This window comes from Spermophilus citellus, assembly GCF_964194105.1.
Source record: "Spermophilus citellus genome assembly, chromosome: 12".
Taxonomy (NCBI): Eukaryota; Metazoa; Chordata; class Mammalia; order Rodentia; family Sciuridae; genus Spermophilus; species Spermophilus citellus.
In genome coordinates, this window is record NC_138198.1 from 7,527,675 (window position 1) to 7,545,325 (window position 17,651).

The 17,651-nt window shown below is 54.9% G+C and overlaps 1 protein-coding gene across 2 annotated transcripts; it reads left to right on the plus strand.

The window, feature by feature from the left end:
* Positions 1–209: 209 nt before the first annotated feature.
* On the plus strand, positions 210–10,244 carry CARD19 (caspase recruitment domain family member 19). 2 transcript variants are annotated; one of them, XM_081262898.1, is made up of 6 exons: positions 210–356; positions 5,257–5,399; positions 7,443–7,596; positions 8,918–8,977; positions 9,164–9,235; positions 9,956–10,244. In XM_081262898.1, the coding sequence occupies exons 1-6, from the start codon at positions 350–352 to the stop codon at positions 10,069–10,071; spliced, it is 552 nt and encodes a 183-aa protein (XP_081119024.1). In that variant the 5' UTR covers positions 210–349; the 3' UTR covers positions 10,072–10,244. The 2 variants fall into 2 exon arrangements, with proteins under 2 accessions (XP_081119024.1, XP_081119025.1); XM_081262899.1 differs by lacking the exon at positions 8,918–8,977.
* Positions 10,245–17,651: the final 7,407 nt, after the last annotated feature.

Sequence of the window (17,651 nt, forward strand, 5' to 3'; positions counted from 1 at the left end):
GGCGAGGGGTGGGGCTCAGTGGTCCCGGCGGCGCCGAAATCCAGGACCGCGAGGGCGGGTCTCGGAGGGGGGCGTGGCTTAGAAGTCAGGCGGTGCGCAGCCGGCGCTTCCTGGGCGTGGCCCATCTGGAAGGGGCGGGGCTAGGAGCTCCTCGCGGCGTCGTAGCCCAGCCCGCGAGGAGGCGGGGCAAGTCGAAGGGCGGGGTTTAGAGCTGGCGGCGACGTCGCCGTCGCATTCGGGCGGGGACTAGCGGGAAGGGGCGGGGCCTAGGGTCCGACCTGCGGGCGGCGGTCACCGGAGCTAGGGGGCCGGGCGGCGGACTGAGGGGCGGACAGCCGTGCCGGCCGCCATGACAGGTGGGCGCAGGGCCAGGCCAGCGGCAGGAGCCGAGTGACCTTGGTCGTCAGCTGTTGGCGGCCACTCGGGTGCAGCATCGCGCGTGTCGGGGTTTCCCTGGGCTCTGCGCGGTGGGGCGGTGGGCGCCGGGGGTCTTCAGGCACAGAGGGCGGGGCGCCAGGTTCGCACCGAGGAGGCAGAGATCACAGGTGAGCTCGGGCGCAGTGCAGTGCCACGGTCGGGCTCTGCTGCTGCATCTGTGGGTTGGAGAGGCGTCCCGGGATGGGATTGGGTCTGGAAGTAGGAAGTGGTACTCACTGCGGGGCCGCCCTGATTTGGGCAAGGAGATAACCAAACTCATCCCAACCACCTGGAGGAAGGGGCACCGTGGGCGTTGCGTTCCTGGGCACTGTGTGGTACTCTTCGGACTCTAGCACTTCCTGCTCCCTCGGGTTCCAGCCGCACCCCTTTACCCCGGACAGGCTTGGGGAAATCGGATACACCAGCTGGACTCTCCTCCAGACATTTGTGCTCCAGACTTAGTGACTCCAGCCTGCCTCTCCCATTCCCCAGGGCCTCTCTGGTGGGGGGAGCCACACACCTTCTTTCCCATCTCCTGCTCTGTGGACTTTTCCCTGTGAAAGAAGTTCACGGGAGTGATGGGCCAGTGAGGGACCCCATGGCAGAGCAGTTGGGGGAATATGGGAGCTCCCAGATGCTACACCTTGTTCCTAAGAGTCTCACTTTTCTGCCACATGAGGTGACCCTGGGGGTCAGAGTGGCTCCAGAAGTCTTCACTCCCCTCCTCTGCACTCACTGGAGTCTTGGCCTGAGTCCTGCCCAAAAATAGGGACTCATGAGCTGGAACCTAGTAACTTCCAGGATACCAGGCCAGAGGAGATCCCAGCTGCCACCTGCTCCCTTTTGTCATTGCCACACACCCTTCTTATTTGTGGTTGCCATTTCTGAGTACCTAGTATGTACTGGGTCCTGCAGTGGTCACTTCCTGGGGAATGTTATGTCTGTATATGATCGAGGAAACAAAGTGGCAGAGGCAGAGTGAGAGCCCTGGCCCCAGCGCCTTCAGTGCCCAGCTCCTTTAGCAAGTTCATCAGGATGCCTGAAACACACAGCTTGCAGCTGTGTTGGCCTTTAGGTGCTATGATAGGGGCTGGGCTCGCTGAATATAGAGGTAGCTCACTCCAAGGAGAACAGGGGGCCAGAGAAGGCTTCTTAATGAAGGGACCCTCCAACTGAGAGGCCACAGCCAGGCAGGGGTCCTCAAGACTGTGGAAACAGTGCACCCTTTCTTCCTCCCATCTCCTTGCTAGACCTCTAGACATTTCTCACTCCGGCAAGCACACATGAGCAGGTGTCTGGAGAACACTGAAGACAGTGTCTGCCAGGGCAGGTGTTCAGCTGAAGTTCCCTGACTCGTGGTGTGCTGTGGAGTTAGCTTAGTTAAACTGGGTGCTGGGACAAGAGGGGCTTCTGGAAGAGATTTGGGAAGACGGTTGATGCCTAAGGGTCTGGACCTGAGTAGGGTGGGACTAGAGGAACTCAGGAGGACAATAGGCTGGGTACCAGATAACTAGTTGTTCTCAACCCTGGCATGGTTGTGGGCTCTTGGCCCAAGCAGGCGGGCTCTGGGGCCTATTGGGGTCTGATGAGAACTGCCCCAGGGCCCTAGATGCCAGGCTGAGGGCTTTGGTCTGGGCTGAGGAGAAAGAATTCAGACTGGGGTGACAAGAGTGGCATCCATTTGCTTGACATCAGCTGGGCAGGAAGGCGAGGGCATGGGTGGGTCTTGGCAAAAATATGTGTGGGTTTTTCACAGGGCAATCCATTTTCCTTTATCCTATGAAAACAGTCTTGGCCTTGTTTACCAGGGCCTGGCTCCGAGGCGGGGCCCTGCTTGTGTCTTTTGGTGCTTCCCAGTGGCTGTGTATGTGTGGTTTGCATGCAGAGCTCACAAGAACCACAGGAAGCCCAGCCTGGAGCCATGCAGCTAGCCTGAGCCCCTGGGCTGTACTGCCCGTGCCAGGTGACTCAGGGCTTCTGTGACTCATGGCTTGTGGGCAGCAAAAGCCCTGCTAGGGTAGCGGCTTGCAGGGTGGGAGGAGGCTGCTAGAGGATGCTGGCCACTGTCCACCAACAGACCTCACCCGTGGGCCTTGGACCAGTACCCATTTATTCCAGAACTCCTTAGTGAGCGCACACTATGCTTGGCTATGTGTACATGGCATAGTGCACCCTGGGGAGACAGCACTGGATAGGCAGCCTGGGGCTTGCTCCTGTCTGGCAGGGAGCAGACCCTTATAGCCAGTTACATCATTGATTTGTATGTTAATGAGACAGGCAGAACATCTGGATGCCAAGAGGAGGCCCCAGTGCAACTGTACCCAGGTCCTGACCTTGCAATTGTTACTTCCCAGCTGACTGGAGTCTTGAGCAGATACCTTATCTGCTTTCTGTGCCTCGGTTTCTCTGAGAACAAGAGCAGGGTTGTGTAGAGCTGGTGGAAGGATAGAGGGTATGGCCTACCTCGCAGGGGGTTGCTCCATGCAACTAGTTCATCTTCGCTCTGCAATGAGAGAGGAGGCCAGACTACCCAGTACACCTGGCCACGTGACTTTGGTAGGTCACTGGGTGACCCCGTGCTTAGGGCGACCCCTCACTGTGGCTGGGCTGTTGGTGATCCATCTTCCACACAGGATGTTGGGCCAGCCAGCGTTCCTAGTCCCCAATCACCTCCGGTGTGGCCGTGGTGATGGCTTAGGCTGATGTGCCAAAGCATGGGCTGGCAGAGGCAATGGCTGTGAACCAGAGCAGCTTCCTTCCCCAGAATTGAAACTAGAGAAGGGGCCCTCTTTTTCCAACTAGATGACCCTATTTTGTAAAAGGTCAACCTTACAGAAGTATAATCTTATTAGTAAATGCAGTAGTTTTTAGTGAGTAGTTGGATAAGTTTTGACAAATGTCCATAGCTGTGTAACTATCAGCCTGTACAGAATCAAGACAGCTCATTTGTCACTCTGATCTTTTGTACTCCTTCTTAGATAATCTCCTCCTAGATTAGGGGTTGATCTGCTTTCTGTGACCCCCATTTTTTCTTTAAAATTTCTCTTTATGGTTTTGAGGAACTGTTATGCTGTTTTACACAGTGGCTGCACTATTTTGCATTTTCACCTGCAGTGAAGTAGAACTTGAACTTCTTCACAGCTTCCCCAACACTAGTTCTTTTAATATTTAGCTATGAGTATGTATGAAGTGCTACTTTAGCATAGTTTTGATTTGCATTTTCCTAACAATTGGTAATGTTAAGCATTTTTATTTGCTTATTGTACATCTCACAGTGTCTGCTCAATTCTTTTGTGTGTGTGTGCACGCACGCGCGCATATGTTGTGTGTGTGTGTGTGTGTGTGTGTGTGTGTGCGCGCGCGCACGCATATGTTAGTTATCGGGGATTGAAGCCAGGGGTACTGAGCTACATCCACAATCCTTTTATATTTTGAGACAGGATCTAAGTTGCAGAGACTGGCTTCAAACTTGCAGTCTTCCCCCTGAGCAGCTGGGCCCAGCTTAATCTGTGCCTTTTGATTAGAGAGATTAACCTATTTACATTTACATTTAAAGTAATTGCTGATAAGGAACGACCTATTTCTGCCATTTTGCTCCTTGTTTTCTGTATGTTTTGTAACTTTTTTGGACCCTTGTTTCCTCCATTATTGCTTTTGTGTTTAGTTCATTTTTTTTGTTGTTGTAACACATTTTTTATTCCCTTATTACTTTTTTAATTTTAATTTTTGGTGTAGTAGTAGATGGAAGAATGCCTTTATTTTATTTGTCTTTATGTGGTGCTAAGGATCGAACCCAGTGCCTCACACATGTTAGGCAAGTGCTCTGCCCCTGAGCTACAGCACCAGCCTGGCTTATTTCCTTTTGTGTACGTTCCAGATACACACAGAAACATGAAGATTACATATAATATCCTCAAGTTAAGTGGCCACAGTCTCCACAGGGATCCTGTGCTCTCTGTGCCTGCCCACCTCCCACCACCCCTCAGCTTTAAAGACCTGTCCTTCTATGAAGCGTTCTTTTTTGTTATGAGTTCATTTCAGTTATATATAATATTATGGGATGTAATTTGCTCTAATTCATCCCCCTTTCCTCTCTTCCCTCCCCTGTTCCTTTTCCTTTACTCTACTGATCTTTCTTTTATTTATAGTTTTTTTTTTAAATTACTGCCTTATGGATATACATAAAGGTGAGATTCACTGTAGTGTATTCATATATGGAACATAATACAGTTTGGTCAAGTTCTTAATGGAGAAGACGGTAGAACAATGATGATTTTAAAAAGATTCTGTAAGAGAAGAGACAAAGCATCCCAGTTCCCTGGGAGGGCTTGTTGTTGGCGGAAGCTTCTCAAGGCCTTCTAGACATGCTCTGTGCCAGGGTGATGGCAGCACAGGCCCCTGAGCCCTGCATATCTGCATCTGCGTGGCAGGGGAGCTGCACAGCCCCTGGGCCTTCTCTGAGCTGCCTGCAGCCTCCCTGGACCCGGACTAGTTCCAGATGGCCCCATGGAAAGTGGCTTTTTCATTTCTCTGAGTTTATTTCCTATGATAAGCCCTTGGGCATAGAAAAGGGGCAGAGAATGCAGCCCCTCCGGGGTTCCCGCTGTGCTTGCCCCCATCCATCCCTGGCAAGCCATATTGGTGGGCAGGGCACAGCTCTCCTGCACTTGATGCCCGCTGTGCAGCGTGGGGGACCTGTGAACCCTGCAGGTGTGTCCCCTAGAGCGTGTTGCCTTCCCAGTGGGTGTGGGGCATCCTACGACCAGAACTAAGGGCGCTGTCTTTGGACCCCATGGAGCTGCGCTGGCTCATGTCCTGTGCTACCTGCATTTGTTTCAGATCAGACCTACTGTGACCGCCTGGTGCAGGACACGCCTTTCCTGACAGTCCAAGGGCGCCTGAGTGAGCAGCAGGTGGACAGGATTATCCTTCAGCTGAATCGCTACTACCCACAGATCCTCACCAACAAGGAGGCCGAAAAGGTGCTGAGGAGGTGAGGGTGGGGGTACCCAAGATGCCTCTTGATCCCCTTCCTTTCCAGACTGGGGGGAGCAGGCACTGTGGTCATCTTCTCAGGGGATGGCACACCAAATGTTTCAGGGTAGCTCACGGTGACACCCCTGGGCCCAGGCACTAGAGCTGCCCAAGTCGAAACTCTGTGGAGTGACCCCAGCAGACCCAGAACATCAGCCTGTCTCTTCCTGTGTCCTTACATCTGCTGCCCCTTCCAGAGTTGTGGAGGGGCTACAGGAGGTGACACATGACAACATACAGTAGCACCCGACAGCAGGAGATCCGGAGGGAAAGCAGAGAGGGGCTGAGGAGGGAGGGATGGAAAGTTCCCGCTAGTGTCGCCCTGGAGCCCCACAGCCACTCCTCACTGCATTTCCAAAGGATGAAAGGAGGCGAAGACTTGCTTCCTTGCCTGTGTGAGGCTGGAAGCCCGGCCCCTCAGAGGTGGGCAGCGAGGCTCCAGGCCAACAGGTGCTGGCCTGCCTCATAGCCAAGCTCACTCTGCCCTGTTCTGCAATGCTGAGGGAGGTTGGTCCACTGGGACCCTAGCTTCCCATCTGGGAAGTGGGCATGGAGCCCTGGGTACTGACAGGCTATGGGGGGACTGGCTCATATGTGTCAGGAAAGTAGTTCCTGGGTGCTCTCCATCCAGAAGGGTCCCTGCAAGTAGCCACTGTCATCACCCTTTTACAGAAAAGGCTGCTGCGGCCCAAGAAGCTGTCACATGCCCTGGGTCATCCATCACAGGAGGTGAGGTCACACCCTGGCTTTCTCAGAGCTGTAGATGCCACATTGGCTGCACTGAATGTGACAAAATTTGAGATGCAGTTCCTGAGCTCTGTCCCAGGAGGTCTAATCCTGTCCAACTCCTATGGGGCCAAGGGACACTAAAGGGTGCCCCAGGGCTCAGGGACACTGGATGAGAGAGTTGAGCATGCCCTGACCCAAGCCCCAGCTCCTCCCTAAACGCCCGTTCCCTGGCAGCAGTCACCAGGACTGGAGGGCTGGGCAGCTGGTGCCAGAGACCCACAAGATCTTTGGAGTTCAGGTCCTGCCCGTGGCCTCACCACTGGGTGACCCTGAATGAGTCCCTTCCCAACTTGGAGCTGTAGTTCTCACTTGGTGTGAGAGTCACAGTGCCACTTACAAGGCTGCCCTGAGGGGTGGGCTCTCTTGGAACAGGCAGGATTGGTCAGGACAGAGCTAGACCCAAAGTGGGCTGCTGCAGACTCGGGTGCTGCTCTATTTTAAGTCACAGAAGGATTTAAAATGATCAACTCAAATGCATCTCAGGCCGTAACTAAATGTCTAATTCATACCCACATTTAAAATTTTGAAAGATTTTTAGGTGTTTTTACAGTGGAAAGGGGAACCACTCTACACCAGACACTCCTGTTGGCTCTTGTCACGCTGTGGTGGTTCCCTGAGGCCATGTACGTCACCACCAAGGGGAAGCATCAGGCCACAGCCTCCTGGTCCCTGTCCAAGCCCTCTGTCCACTGACCTTTATAATCACATGTTCACCCATTACGCTCGTCAGAAGAGCCCGTTCATTTCTCAACTCATTTTTAAATACTGGAAGCTTGTTCTCAGGGACTGCAGATTCACGGAAGTTGCCACTTATGCCATGACTTCACTGATACCCTGTAACGATCTTTCCATGTGGGTTTACTATTCCCTTTTTATAAATAAAGAAACCAAGACTGAGAGGGTTGAAGAAACTTGCTGTAGTCCCACAGGAAGCCACACTGCGTCCCATCAGTGGCTGCAGGATGCTGTCCTCTGCCTGTTTTTTTCCCCAGAATGTTTCCCCCCACCCCACCCCCCCCCAAGAGTAAGGCAGCAGTGCCCATGGTTGTGGCATCGTCAGGGCCACGTGATGTGGCTAAGAGGCCGTGGGTACTGCAGGCCCTGCCATCTGTGGGTGGACCCTGCTGCTGGGGGCTCTGAACCCAGCACCTTGCCCTGACCCACCTTCACCCCTTCCAGCCTGCTCTTTCTTCCTTTCCCAGTTTCGGAACCCCAAGGTGTCCCTGCGCCTACGACTTTGTGACCTCCTGAGCCATCTGCAGCGGAGCGGGGAGCGGGACTGCCAGGAGTTCTACCGAGCCCTGTACATCCACGCCCAGCCCCTGCACAGCTGCCTGCCCAGCCGCCACGTGCTGCGTAAGTCCCCCCCACTAACGCTCCACGAGGGCTGGGCAGGACATCCTGGCTGGCTGTTGGTGGCGTGCACAGCATCAGGGCCCTCTGAGTCTGCAGCGGCCCAGGCCTGGCATCCCTCCTTCCTGCACCTCCACCTTGGGAGAGTGTCACCCCAGCAGGGATCTCTCTGCCTGTCTATTCCTGTCTTCCTGCTCCCCTCTCTCCCTCTGTCTCCCCACTTCTCCTTCTCTACCTCTTCTCTCTCCTCCTATCTCCAGGTCTCTGTTTCTCTCTTTCTCTCCCCACTCTCCTCCTTCAGTCTGTCCCTCCTTCTCAGGTCAGTTTTTAGAGGCCAGCCTCCCCTACATCTGTTCCTCCTTCCTTTCCTAACTTCACTCACCACGGGTCTCTCCTGTCCGCACTGATGGCAGCCCTGTCCTACAGCTGCTTGGTGTTCCCAGGCCATCCCTTCTTGGAGTGACCTGTTTCATGGCAGACACCGACGTTGTCACCTTCTGCCGCAGCTTGCCTGAGCATGTGGGGGTTTCTATAGGGCATCCGCAGGCATGGATAGCCAGTTAGGGCTCGCGCATTTTGATTTAGAGAGTTTTGTCTCAAAGACAGTGTATCTCCAGGCCCTGGGAGGTGTGCAAGTCTGGGGTCCTCTGAGCTTCTGGGACCAGGGAGGGTACAACAATGCTGGAATGGTGGCTCCATTCTGAGGCTACTGTGCTTGGGGCTGGAGGAGGAGGGGCTGCCGCCCCCAACCAGAGTGATGGCGTGGCTCAGTCCAAGCTGCTCAGGCCTGTGTCTTTGATCCCTAGAGGCCTACCTAGACCTCACAGGTTCCACACTATGGACACTTGAGGGCAGAGTACGCAGGCCCTCTCACCCCAGCCACACATGTTCCTGGGGTCCTCAGAATGTAGCTAGGGCCTGTGCCATTGCAGAAAGTACAGCATCTTCTGTGGCTCCTAGAAGCCCCCATGGCCTGCCCAGCAGACAGGCTTCCTGGAAAGAACCAAGGAGGGGCCTGGGGAGAAGCCCCAGCCCAGCTGCCCCTAGTAAGACAGTCTCCACCTGCCAGTAGCTGGCTGAACGATGGATGCTGCATTTGGTGTCTTGTTGTCACAGCAACTGGACCAAAGAAGACCCCAAACCACAGGGCTCCCTGAGGGGGCTGACTTGCCAAGTCCTGGCCTGGCCAGAGCCACACAGCACTGTGTGGCCATGGGAGGGCCTAGTGGCCTCAGGAGGTGGCATTGCCTTGCATTTCCCATGAGGTGACCACCTTGCTCTCGGGCTCGGCCCATGACTAACTGCTCTGTGATTTTGTTTCCAGAAAACTCAGATTGCACAGAGCTCGACTGGGGCAGCGAGAGCCATGAGCTGAGTGACAGGGGTAACACCCCCCACCACCTCCCTCCCCTCTTTCTTTCTCTCTCCTCCCACCCTCAGGGCTCCGGCTCTGTCCCAGGGTCTGCTCCATCCCAAGTCGGGCTCCCATTCCTGGCTTTCTTTCGGTAGACAGGCCCCCTGAGCTGCTCTGGCTCGGGGCAGGGGCCTGTTCACACTTGTTTCTCCCCAGGACCCATGAGCTTCCTGGCGGGCCTTGGCTTGGCCGCTGGACTGGCCCTCTTCCTCTACTGCTGCCCTCCAGGTGGGTACAGGTAGGCCCTCAAGAGACCCCAGGAGAACAGGGCTGCATCCCAGTCCTGCCTGTGCTCAGCCCCTGACCAGGAGCCTGCCCTGAGGCCTGTCTGGCAGGAACCTCTGGCTTCTTCCTGCCTCAGTTTCCCCACCTGTGCAGTGACATGGTTTCAGGACCACCTGGCAGGGCTCATAAGGGATTGAGTGTGTGGAGCCACCCCCCAGCCCTTGGTGGCTCCTGCTTCCCCCCAGCATCAGAGAATGAGGAGCTGGGAAGGAGGGGGCAGCTGCAAAGCCCTGCCACACCTGTGAGCTCGAGCCATGTGGGGCCCTTGAGCAGGCCACCTCCCCGAGCCTCCAGTCTTTCTGCCCATGGTGTCACAGGCCTGGCAGGCAGGAGACCGCTGAGGGCCAACAACTGCCATGCAGTGTGGATGGCCCCACCTCCTCTTTTCTGTGGTGCCTGAATTTGTCGCCCCAGGAAGGGTGTGGGGCCCAGGTGCACATCCCCAGAGCCCTCACACTGAAGGCCTGTGGGTCTCCTAGGGAGCCCTGGGCTCCAGGGTCTGCCTGGATTCTTGTCTGTGGACTCAAACACCCAGACTGTGAATGAGAGGAAGTGACAGAGTGGGAGGGAGTGGCGGTGGCTCCAGTTCTCTGTGACCTGGCCAGGCAGAACAGAGTCCCCTTCATGGCTGGCTCTTACATTTTTCCTTCCCGTGTCTTCCAGACCCCAAAGTGCTGCCAGGGGCCCGGCGGATCCTTGGCTTCTCACCTGTCATCATCGACAGGCATGTCAGCCGCTACCTGCTGGCCTTCCTGGCAGATGACTTCAGGGCCTTGTGACAGACCCAGACCTAGAGGATCTTGCCCTCTGCTCAACCAAAGAATCCCGTGGCTGCCCGCCCCGGGGCCAGCACTTCTTTTTCTAAATGCTATTTTTCATTATTTATAATTTCTATATGAAGAACCTTTATCCCACAAGGTGCTTAATGATATTAAACGTTCAGTCTGCTCAAGCTGTCTCTCTCCCTCATCTCAGGATTTCCTACATGATTCTGCCTGTAGCTGCTCCAGAGTGGGCTGAGTCAGAGGGTGCTCCTCGTACCTGAGTTCAGCCAAGGCCCAGGGCAAGGTGCCCCCCACCGAGGCTCACCGTGTCAGATGTCCTCTGATGCTGTGCTCCACACTGTCCCCACTCTTGCTCCACCTCTGAGCCTTTCTGACTCTTCCTGCCTAGTACCCTTGGTAGTCCCCATATCTGGTCTCTGTCCAGCCCCATGGGCCTAGGTGGGGAACGTGGACTTGGGCCGCTGGCCTGGCAGCTCTGCTCTGACGCTGAATCCCAGGCCTGGCCTCCGTGGGTTGGGGGTAGCAGTGGGCTCCGTAGGCCTGCAGTGGGGTACCAGCTGCTCTGAGCATTCACATGTGTTAAGTCTGATTCCCCCAACAAACCTGGAAGGTAGGGGCCATTATCCCCACTTTCCTAATGAGGACACTGAGGCCCAGAAAAAGTGTCATTCAGGTAGTAAAGGGGGAAAGAGGATATTAGGCCAGGTCTGAGCTCAAGGCCACCTTGTCCCTGTCCTCTCCTGTAATTGTCCAAGGAAACACCCTGCATCCACCCTCCTTGCCAGGTCCTCTCCCTTGGCCTCTTGGACACTATCTAGCCACCAGAGCCGTAGCTCCTTCACACCCCAGGCCAGCCACTATCACCTGGGAACAGAGGTCCCAACAGAGTTAGAACCCTCAAGCCCACCCCATCCATCATTAGGGTGAATGAGGAGTCGGTGCTGCCAAGCATGGTTGGGCAGGTGCAGGGACCAGGCTTCAGCCATGTCAGATACATCTGTGGTCACACCTATGGCAGGGAACCACCCTGCCCACGGGAAGAGAGCTAGACTTTGGGAACAAAGCAGTCCACAGAACCTTTTAGATCTTTAAGAAATGAAAAAGGCCACTATGCATCTGAGGTCCTGGGGACTGGCTTCTCATGCCCTGCCCTGGGCCTGGTATTTGGCCACAGCCAGCCTTTCATGTGTCCTGAAACTGGGGCCCCTGTGCTTCTGGAACAGGGTCTGCTCCCGCAACTGATGGGACTGCCCATCTTGTTTCCACCACTGGCCTCAGCCTCAGGACCCATCCTGAAAGTATCTTTGTGGACACCAGGAAGGTGAACACAAACCAGGGGCCTGGTGCTCTGCCCTTGCTTCCATCAGCAGACCCCCCGCCCCCCCCCCCCCCGCAGGGCCTCTTGCCTTAGGCAGTATGAGCCACGTTGACAGGCATCTCCTCTGAGGGACTCCCCGAGGCTGAGGCCAGTGGACATCCCCTGACCCTCAACTGCAACTCCACCCAGTCACAAGCTCTCTGTTGGGACATTGCTGCCCTCACTGTGAGAAGAGAAAACTGAAGCCCAGAGCCAAGTCACACAGCAGCCAAGAGGCCAGCATGAGGGGCACTCCTTGTGCCCTCTGCCCACACCACTGCCTCTCACCACTGCACACTCATACACACAAGTACACACATGTGCACAGTAGTTATGCACATGCATGTGTATGCACACATGTATCCTCACATATTGCACAAGTGTACACACTCCTTAATGTCTGTATAGCACATGCACACATACACACGTGCATGTGAACACAGATGCATGCAAGGCCCTGGCTGCGGGGCCTGAGCCAGGGCCCCTGATGATTTCACCTGATTGCCTCTCCCTGCCGGCCCCTCCCCACCAGCCTTTTTTGGGGAAACAATAACATTTGTCAGCACACAGAATCATGGTGAGTGTGCATTTTCCACAGGGGGTTTCCAGAGGCACGTGGAAGGGGCCATGGCAGGCCTTAACTCTGGGATGACACCACAAGTGGACACATGGGCACAGGGCCAGGCTCCTTTGGGAGAGGAGGTGCTCACGACTCAGGATCATGAAGCACGTGAGAGTGGCAAACGCGATTTGTGGGCGGTGCTCCCAGATGCTTCTCTGCCAACTCCTGTGCTCATTCAAGAGAACTGAGGGAGGGTAAAGGAAAGCCACACCTGCGGGGCTTCCCACCTGCGGGGCTTCCCACCTGCCAAGACGCCATGTAGCCAGTGATGAAGTGGTTTTGGGGACAGCCCCCATTACCGTCTTGCTCCCCTACCTCCAAACTGCAGGGCCAAGGTGTGGATTTCCAAGTCTCCGAGCCTCTGTTTGTCTGTCTGTCACAAGGGAACCTTGCTGTGAACCCTCCTTGCTGAACACAGCTGGTAGAGCAAAGCTGTTACAGTGCTGTTCCCACGAGAGAGCTTTATGAATTTACCACTATTTACCACTGGAAAGCACCCCTCATGTTGCAGGGGACAGATGTGGCAGGGGACTGAAGATAGCAGGAAACAGTTTTATTTGGCTGCAGATAGGATCAGAGGGTTCAGCTTTCGCTGTAATCAATCCCCTGAACCCCAAGTCTAGGTAGTTTCAGAACTTTATACCCAGCATGTAAGGGGAGGGGCTCAGAAGCTCACAGTCTGCAGAAGTTCACACAAAAGCAGCTTTCGCTGTTCTGGGCAAGTTAACCCTTCAAGGACAGCACCTGAGAAGGGGAGAGCTTCTTCTCCCCTTTCTTTCCTCCCCTGCCAACTGTTACCATGGAGCCCAGTTGGTAACTTCTCTCATCTTAGAAATGTAGACATCTCCGTGAAGCCCAGCTCAAGGCCAGAGGCTTTGTTAAAGGATTTGTCTTTTTATTATCACACTTTGCATTTGCAAACACACTTCTACAAACTACCCTACTGGATAAATGTTTGTGAAATACTAGTAAAGGGGCCTTTGGCACCTGGAGTGCTGATTTCTTCCAGGCCAGTGGCCAAGTAAAATAGAGCAACAGGAAAACAGGAAGTTTACCCACATTGAACTCTTTTGTACACTCTTCTGTGGACAGTCCTAAAATCTTCATCATAGTAAAGATTTCTGGAGAAGCTTAGTTAGGATTTTCTGTGGAGAAGGGGGTGCCACTACACTCACACTTGGTAAAGGTAACAAGCATTTAGTGAAGGGACAGAGACACATGGGTGAAGGTGACACATACCTTGTAAAGGGCACAGACACTTGTGTCCAGCATGTGCACAGGCTGGACTTGTCCCTGGAGGTCCAGAAATAGGCAAGGCCGCAGGCCAATGGCCTGGGAAGGTCCCGGGCTGGCCCTACCTGAGACCATAGAGAACATACCTCCTCAGGACTGTGAAAAGGCCGAAGGCCATGATTCCCTAGGCCCAGAAGGTCCCCAAGAGGGGACCAACAGCACAAGCCTGTTCCCTGGACTTGAGTCCACCTGGCCCAGGATTGCTGACTTTCTCCTTCCATTTGAGACCCACAGAGGCCCTGCCCTGAGGCCCAATCTGCCAGCCCCTGGGCACAGATGGTCCTTGGCTGCCTCTCCCAGACTCTAGTCACCTGGGTCCCACTCCTGACCCAGGTAGCCTCAGAGCCTGTGACTGTGGCTTTCAAAGACCCTCACTGCAAGCCCCACCTCCCATCTGCCACCTCCCACCTGGCTGGTCCTCCACAGGCCTCCCATCCGAGCCTGGAGCCCACGGAGGAGAGGACAGTGGAAGGGTTCTTGTAGAAGGCGTATGCACTCCCCCTGCTTGGAGATTCCTCCCCATCCACCAACAGACTCATCCTTCAGGTCCTGAATAGAATGTCACCTACTCCAGGAAACACTTTTGACACACAAGTAAGAACAGTGGCCGCTCCAGGGACACTATTCCCAGAACTGTGCAGGGGCTGGTAGGGACAGCCAGGATGCGGGGAGAGCTCTCATTACCAGAAGTTTGTCACAAGAGAGAGGAGGTGCAGCTGCAGAGGAGAGCAGGAGGCTTGGTGGAGCTCTGGGCTGGCTGAGCCCGGCCAGCGAGGACACAGGGCACACGAGCCCAGGGCAGGAAATGCATCTGCATCTTGCACAACAAAAGGTTGATGATTGCACACGTGTGCAGGTGCAGGGTTGGATTTGGGGGTGCACTGACACTGCTTTTCTGTAGTGTCACCATTTCCATTCCCACTGGGTCGGCACCTGCTAGGTGGGGTCTTCTCCCCCACTGCAGATGGCTCACAGGGGCCCTGCCAATGTCCCCTAGCCCCAGGTCCAGCCAGACACAGGTCACAGCTCACTTGGGTCTTGGAGGGGGTTAGCCTGTCGTGGTCCACATGGCTTCCAGCACCTGAGGGGTGCTCAGGAGTTGGAAAGAGGGAGGGATGCTGTTCTGTCACTGGGGTCACCTCACTGCTGGGCCCCATCATTGATCAGAAGCTCCACCTCCTCACCTGTAATGTGGGTCAGAGAACAAGGACCTCTTTTGAGGCACAAGAGGACTGGTACATGTCCCCCTTTCTACAGCTGGGGCCTGGATTGGGGAGGCTCCGGTCAAGTGACCATGGGACCCCCAAATTTTAATCTGACCCTGAAGCATAACCCATATTATAGTGGAGCCTGAGGGGAATGGCCATGTCTCGGGGGTCCTCACACCCCACTTCCCAGAAGACCCAAGCGTTGAGGGAAGGGTCTATCCTGGCCTGAAACTGGCCTGGCAGCCTCCACAGGCTGGGGGAAGGAAGAGGTGCTGGGCTGGGGACACCCACTCAGGCCACATCCAGGTCAACAACCGGAATTAGTATCTCCCCAAAAAGAGAGTGTTTTTTTTTTTTTTTTGCACCGGGGATTGAACCCAGGGGTCTCAACCACTGAGCCACATCCCTAGCCCTTTTTTATATTTTGAGACAGGGTCTCACTGAATTGCTTAGGGCCTCGCTAAGGCTGGCTTTGAACTCATGATCCTCCTGCCTGAGCCTCCCAAGCCTCTGGGATTACAGGTACGTACCACGGCACCTGGCCCAAAATGTGTGTTCGAGAGCTAAAGAAGAATACCATGAAAGCTTTGGACTCCCTGATTTTCAAAAGCAAAGCAGTTGAAATCTGCTTTGAATCTCACCCCTACTAAATCCCCATTAAACTCAGGGGGAGAGAAGGCTCCTGGGAAATGGAGGGGAGGCTGGGCAGAGTGGGTGTGGGAAGGAGGACGACCCCCCCCCCCCTGGGTTCAGCAGGAAAGGGCCACCTTCACACCTAGATCAGGCCCTCCTCCTAGCCTACCCCATTCCCTGGTCCTGGCCCTGCTACCGGTGTCAAATGGCCCAGGTCCTCAAAGGGTAAACAGTGGGGACAGCAGAGCCACAAGGAACAGACAGCATGTATATCCAACAAGGCTCAGAAGACACATCCAATGTTCACAGCCAGGTAGGAGGGCAAGCAAGGGCACTGAGCAATGAGAGACTGCACACCACTCCATAAGGGAGGAGGGGGCTCAGCTGGGGTTTCAGGCTGGCCCAGAGCTAGTTCCTCACTGGGGACACTGTCTGGGGATGGGCTTGGGATAACCTACTGAGCCTGACATCTGTTTATCCATCTATCATTATATCTATCAATCATCTATCACCCATCTACCTTTCAATCAGTCCATCTATCAATTATCATTCTATCATTCATCCTTCCACCACAGGTATCTGTTAGCCTTCCATCGCTATATTGAGATACCTGAGACAGTTAGCTTATGAAGAGACAAGGTGTACTTTAGGTCTCAGTTTTGGAGGTTTGGCTCCATGTTCAGCCTCTGGTAAAGGCTGTAAACATGGCAGGGATGCGCAGTGGAGCAAAATCACTCGCCTCAAGCTGGATGTGGTCCCAGCAACTCGGGAAGAAAGGTCGAGGGTCACAAATACCAGCCTCAGTAACTTAGCAAGGCCCTAAGCAACTTAGTGAGACCCTGAGCTGGGGATGTGGCTCAGTGGATAATAAGCACTCCTGGGTTAAACAAACAAACAAACAAACAAACAAAAGACTCATTTCAGGAGCCAGGGAGCCAAAAAGAGAACAAGGAAGGTTCTGGGGTTCCACAGTCCCCTTCAAAGCCCTGAACCCAATAGCCTAAAAGATCCCCACTAGGTCCCACCTTTTAAAGGTACACCACCTCCCCATAGTGCCACCTTGGGGACCAACCCTTTAATACGTGACCTTCGGGGGATACTTATCCAAATTATGATGCTATCATAACTATCAACCATATTATCTATTGTCCATAGATAATGTGGACAATAATATTGTCCACCCACTCACCCATCCACCTGCCCACCTGTCCAGCTAACTTCTCTATCTATTATAGGAAAAAGACAAAAGAAACCAGCCTTCTGCCCTCAGCGCTTCATAGCCACTCCCAGTTCCAGGTGACTCTCATACTGCCACACCCCCACCTTGCTGTTCCTGCAAAGCCAGGTGCAGCTCCTGCTGGCCTCAGGGCTCACTCCCAGGCTGGCCCTCTGCCTAGAACCTTCTTCCCCATCCAGTCTGACCTCCTTGCATGTCCCTCTGTGGGGTCTCCCTGACTCAGTGGCTCCTTCTCCTTGCTTCTCACACACCCTGTTCACTCTCCTGACACCCCACCCCTACCACAGCACTGTCCCTGGGCTCCTGGGCAGGGCTGGCTGCACAGATGAGTACAGGGGGTTTGAGGACACATTAGGGACCAGCAATGGTGCTCACAGGCACCTGGGAGCTGGCTCTAACAGTCTTGGGCCTCAGTCTTTCATCTGGCCCTCTGCCTCTGTGACATAGGGTCTGGCACCCTTGAGGAGTGAATAGGTTCTACCCCAGACATTTATGGAACACCAACTTGTGTGCCAGACAGTGCGGGGACACAGGCTGCTTGGGGAGAGGACAGAGGCTGGTGGGAGAGGCCCAGGTGGTGGGAGAACCAGGCAGACCAAGGGTCTGTAAGGACAAGCACAGGCATGAATTGAGGGTGCCCACCTCCCCCAGCCCCAGCAGAGCCCTTGGCCCTCAGGAGATCCAGGGGGCAAGACCTCTGTTCTCCCAGTACCAGCTCTGAGCTTGGGGCCAGGCTCAGACACCAGCTCAAGGGATTCTCTAACCACCTTACTGACCTCTGCTGAGGTGGATGGTGACTCTAATCCAAAGCATAAACCCAAATGGGGACCAGGATAGTGAACAGGGAGGGCAGCCTAGGACAGCGGTCAGGGAAGCCCCTAAGAGCCACCCGGAGCTGAGCTCTGACCAGCCCAGCGATGGCCTGAAGGCACCGACACACACTGGCGGTGAGGCCAGACTGCTCAGGGGTGAGGGGACAGCTGGCACGGCTGACCGAGCACAGGGGATGCCACCTGGGGATAGAGATGTGGGGGGGCCAGGAGCTGGCACCTGGGATGGCATGGGGGGTTGGGACACACCAGGGGATGGGGCTGTGGATGTCCCCACCTCCTCCCAGGCATTGAGCTGCCTTGTTAATGACCAGCCTGGACCACGGGGCTCCAGACCTGGAAGCTATGCCCTGCCTGCCGGACCCTGCACCAGGGAGGGGTGACATGGTTGACA

Coding starts and splice junctions, on each gene's coding strand:
- CARD19 (XM_081262898.1), top strand. Junction 5,400..7,442: donor CCAACAAGGAGGCCGAAAAG/GTGCTGAGGAGG, acceptor TTCCTTTCCCAG/TTTCGGAACCCCAAGGTGTC. Junction 7,597..8,917: donor GCCCAGCCGCCACGTGCTGC/GTAAGTCCCCCC, acceptor TTTTGTTTCCAG/AAAACTCAGATTGCACAGAG.